The following is a 4,746-nucleotide window of genomic DNA, read 5'->3' as shown; positions in this document are numbered from 1 at the left end:
GGAGGCCCGGAGGCGAAGCGCAGCTGGAGGGACAGCGGAGCAGCGCGGGGGTTCCGGCTTTCGCTGCTGGCTCCGCTCGGCGGGGAGGGAGGGGGCCCGCCTGCTGGGCCCGGGCCCTCCGGATCCGCCCCCTCCCCGGTCCCGCCCCCTCGGAGCCTCCTCGGGCTGCGCGGGGGACGGGGGCCCGCTGTCGGGACGCCATGCGGGCGTCGCTGCTGCTGTCGGTGCTGCGGCCCGCGGGGCCTGTGGCCGTGGGTATCTCCCTGGGCTTCACCCTGAGCCTGCTCAGCGTCACCTGGGTGGAGGAGCCTTGCGGCCCAGGGCCGCCCCAACCCGGAGACTCTGAGCTGCCGCCGCGCGGCAACACCAACGCGGCGCGCCGGCCCAACTCGGTGCAGCCCGGAGCGGAGCGCGAGAGAGCCGGGGCCGGCGCAGGCGCCGGTGAGAGCTGGGAGCCTCGTGTCTTGCCCTACCGTCCCGCACAGCCCGGCCAGGCCGCCAAGAAGGCCGTCAGGTACTGATCCACTCCATCCGCCCCACCCCCCCGGGTACCAGCCCGGTCGCGCGCGCTGGGGAGGCCACCGGAGGCCGGGTCAGGCTCCGGAAGGAAGGGGCTGGCTGGCCAGGAAGTCCTTGGGCCTCGATTACTTCCTATGACCCTGCTTTCCAGGGAGCCAGGGGACCAGTTTGAAGCCTTTTTTGGATCATGTCCGGATCTGAGCTGAGCTAAAACTACTGCACCCATAGTTCCTTCTAGCTCCTAGGTGGTCTGTTTACTATTAGAGAAATTAGTGTTAAGGAGGATTCGTGTATAAAGAGGGGGAAAGAAAAAGGAGGGACCTGGAATTTACCTGTATTTCATTCCTCGATGGGTTTCCAGGGCCACTTTGGGATGAGATGGGAGAGGGAGGAACGTACTCATCACGTTGATGCCTCTGCCCACCAATTGGAGTAATTTCTCCTAAGTGAACAGTGAATTCCAGTTGTACAACTTACCTTATATCTTAGGAAGGTGAGTTACTGTCTTAGTTCGCCCCTCCAAGAAAGACATTCTGTATACCACTGTGCCATAAATTCCTACACATCATTATAGGACATACTCAGGGAGATGACAGCATCTTCATATAGTAGGACGTATATGCACGGTGTGCCAAGCATTTTGCTGTTTAAGTACAATCAATCCCATTTTACAGGTGGCTCAAATTAAGTATCATGCTCAGGGACACAAGTTCTAGCCTGTGAAATCTGGAATTAGATCTAAAATCTCTTTTTGTTACCTGCATGGAACTTGCCATCTTCCAGTGCAAAGACCAGTATTTCATTTAAATTCTCATGCCTCGTGGGAGAGATGTTATTCTTATCCTATTCATGGGTGCACAACGGGCCCAGAGAAGAAATAACAAGCGGAGCCTGTGTGCTATCTTGTTCGTTAACTGTCTTTTTCTCAGAACTCGGTATATCAGCACGGAGCTGGGCATCAGGCAGAGGCTGCTGGTGGCAGTGCTGACCTCACAGGCCACGTTGCCTACACTGGGCGTGGCTGTGAACCGAACTCTGGGACACCGATTGGAGCGTGTAGTGTTCCTGACCGGTGCGCGGGGCCGCCGGACACCATCAGGCATGGTCGTGGTGACACTGGGCGAAGAGCGGCCCATCGGACACCTGCACCTGGCGCTGCGCCACCTGCTGGAGCAACACGGCGATGACTTTGACTGGTTTTTCCTAGTGCCTGATGCCACCTACACCGAGGCGCATGGACTGGAACGTCTAGCTGGCCACCTCAGCCTTGCCTCGGCCACCCATCTCTATCTTGGTCGGCCCCAGGACTTCATCGGTGGAGAGAGCACCCGAGGCCGCTACTGCCACGGGGGCTTTGGAGTGTTACTGTCTCGCACCTTGCTACAGCAACTGCGCCCTCACCTGGAAAGCTGCCGCAATGACATCGTCAGTGCTCGCCCAGATGAGTGGTTGGGACGGTGCATCCTTGATGCCACAGGCGTGGGCTGTACTGGTGACCATGAGGTAGGAAGACAACCTCCCCCTAGTGTCTCTCCCCAGGAAAGCTATGGGGTGGTAGAGACACAGACCTGCGTTTCCATGTTAATCTAACGTTTTTGAAAATCCCAGTGGTCCTAGGTAAATTACTAGTTCTGGGCTTTAGTAGCATCGTGAATGCTGATGGAAACAGTTACTAGGCAGGGATGTATAGGGATTAGGAAACAATAAGAGATCTGTGCATATTATATGTATTCAGTATCAGTTATTTTATTTAGTTCTGTGGACATCTCTGAGACAGTTTTCACAGATGAGCTCAAAAAGATCTGACCGGGGTTGTACAACATCAACTGATCAGATAGACTTAAAATCTCCCAAGTCCATAACCGGTCACAGGATTAGGAGATGAGACGCTGGCTAAGAGACAGAGGGGAGACAGTTCTGTTGTTCCCATTATGGATCCCTCCCTTTCTTTCCCCAGGGAGTGTACTACAACTATCTGGAGCTGAGCCCTGGGGAGCCTGTGCAGGAGGGGGACCCTCGCTTCCGCAGTGCCGTGACAGCCTACCCTGTGCGTGACCCTGTGCACATGTACCAGCTGCACAAGGCCTTTGCCCGGGCTGAGCTGGACCGCACCTACCAGGAGATTCGAGAATTGCAGGTACAGTCTGGGCTTGAGGGTTGGGGGGTGAAGGGGAACAGGTTCTGAGAGATCGTGGGAAATGAAAAGGCAGCGCTAAAATCCCGGGTCTTTGACCTCTGTGGAACTGCCAGGAAATTCCACTTTTAACTTTCAAGCTGCCTCAACCTGTGGAGAGACCATGTGGGGCCCTTGGGTGAGCAGAGGTTTGCAGGAGGCTGCAAGTCCTCCCTGAGTATCACTGCCCACATAGCCTCTAGATGGATTCTGACTGTATGGCTCCCAAGTTTGCTCATGATCGATTTTTCTGGCCCAGTGGGAGATCCAGAATACAAGCAGACTGGCTGCTGATGGGGAACGGGCTTCTGCCTGGCCAGTGGGCATTCCGGCACCATCTCGCCCCGCCTCACGCTTTGAGGTTCTGCGCTGGGACTACTTCACGGAACAGTACGCTTTCTCCTGTGCCGATGGCTCGCCCCGCTGTCCACTGCGTGGGGCTGACCAGGCTGATGTGGCTGATGTCCTGGGGACGGCCTTAGAGGAGCTCAACCGCCGTTATCAGCCAGCACTGCGGCTGCAGAAGCAGCAGCTGGTGAATGGCTACCGGCGTTTTGATCCAGCCCGAGGCATGGAGTACACACTAGACTTGCAGCTGGAAGCACTGACACCCCAGGGTGGCCGCTGGCCCCTCACCCGAAGGGTGCAGCTCCTCCGCCCCCTGAGCCGAGTGGAGATCTTGCCGGTGCCCTATGTCACTGAGGCATCTCGGCTTACTGTGCTTCTGCCGCTCGCCGCAGCCGAGCGCGACCTGGCTTCTGGCTTCCTAGATGCTTTTGCCACTGCAGCGCTGGAGCCCGGAGATGCAGCATCCTTGACTCTGCTGCTGCTGTACGAGCCCCGCCAGGCCCAGCGGGCAGCCCATGCGGATGTCTTCGCACCTGTCAAGGCCCACGTAGCGGAGCTAGAACGGCGTTTTCCCGGTGCCCGAGTGCCCTGGCTCAGTGTGCAGACAGCTGCCCCTTCTCCGCTGCGTCTCATGGATCTGCTCTCCAAGAAGCACCCACTAGACACTCTGTTCCTGCTGGCCGGGCCAGACACAGTGCTCACATCCGACTTCCTGAACCGCTGTCGCATGCATGCCATCTCTGGCTGGCAGGCCTTCTTTCCCATGCACTTCCAGGCCTTCCACCCTGCCGTGGCTCCACCCCAGGGGCCTGGGCCACCAGAACTGGGCCGGGATACTGGCCACTTTGACCGCCAGGCTGCCAGTGAGGCGTGCTTTTACAACTCCGACTACGTGGCAGCCCGCGGACGGCTGGCGGCGGCCTCTGAGCAGGAGGAGGAGCTGCTGGAGAGCCTGGATGTGTACGAGTTGTTCCTGCGCTTCTCCAGCTTGCATGTGCTGCGGGCAGTGGAACCGGCCCTGCTGCAGCGCTACCGGGCCCAGCCGTGTAGCGCTCGGCTGAGTGAGGATCTGTACCACCGCTGCCGCCAGAGCGTGCTCGAGGGCCTGGGCTCCCGCACCCAGCTTGCCATGCTGCTCTTTGAGCAGGAACAGGGCAACAGCACCTAAGCCCCACACCTGTTCCCTGCTCTTCCCCATAACCTGGAGCCACACGCCAGCCTCGCTGGACAGGGCTGGCTGTAGCCTCAGACCCTAGGGCAGCCCACTGGTCCCTTGTCTTTTGCTTTGTGGGCCCATGGGCTCAGGACAAGCCCTGAAAGAGGTGCCCTAGAGCCATCCTTTCTTGTCCAGTCTCCCTGCCCCCTTGACGCTGCTGATTCAGGCTATGGCCTCTATGTATTTATGCCTAACGCCAGCCATAGTTCCTGGGATCTTGTCCGAGGGGCTGGGCTGTAGATGAGTTGTTGGAGGGAACAGAGAAAGGAGGGGTACAGTATCTCCACCTTGTCCCTTCTGGATCCGTGATGAAGCCCTGGCTTTAATAAACTGGCTACATGTGGACTAATGAGTGTAGACTGGTAATTCAGAGTTTTGGCAAGAATGGCATGGGAGTAGGGAGAATTGACTCTAAGGCTGGAGGAGCCTGTTTCTGTGTGTGCCTTCATTTCTTCTTACAGGGACTAAGTCACACAGATGCCCAGCCTCC

The 4,746-nt window shown here is 57.9% G+C and overlaps 1 protein-coding gene across 1 annotated transcript; it reads left to right on the top strand.

Annotated features, from left to right (window-relative positions):
* The first annotated feature begins 26 nt into the window (after nt 1-26).
* Chpf (chondroitin polymerizing factor) lies at nt 27-4,601 on the top strand. Its single transcript, XM_075951404.1, has 4 exons — nt 27-514; nt 1,449-2,022; nt 2,477-2,656; nt 2,952-4,601. Exons 1-4 carry the CDS (start codon nt 201-203, stop codon nt 4,206-4,208), a joined length of 2,325 nt encoding a protein of 774 aa, XP_075807519.1. The 5' UTR covers nt 27-200; the 3' UTR covers nt 4,209-4,601.
* Nucleotides 4,602-4,746: the final 145 nt, after the last annotated feature.

This window comes from Microtus pennsylvanicus, chromosome 17 (assembly GCF_037038515.1).
Source record: "Microtus pennsylvanicus isolate mMicPen1 chromosome 17, mMicPen1.hap1, whole genome shotgun sequence".
NCBI lineage: Eukaryota > Metazoa > Chordata > Mammalia > Rodentia > Cricetidae > Microtus > Microtus pennsylvanicus.
The sequence above is the reverse complement of the archived record's forward strand: the minus strand, read 5'-3'. Positions and strand labels throughout refer to the sequence as shown.

Excerpts from the sequence above, each read along its gene's own strand:
- Chpf (XM_075951404.1), top strand. The coding sequence starts at position 201 with ATGCGGGCGTCGCTGCTGCTGTCGGTGCTGCGGCCCGCGGGGCCTGTG. Across the intron at positions 515-1,448 it reads GCCGCCAAGAAGGCCGTCAG|AACTCGGTATATCAGCACGG; the intron begins GTACTGATCCAC and ends TCTTTTTCTCAG. Across the intron at positions 2,023-2,476 it reads GCTGTACTGGTGACCATGAG|GGAGTGTACTACAACTATCT; the intron begins GTAGGAAGACAA and ends TTCTTTCCCCAG.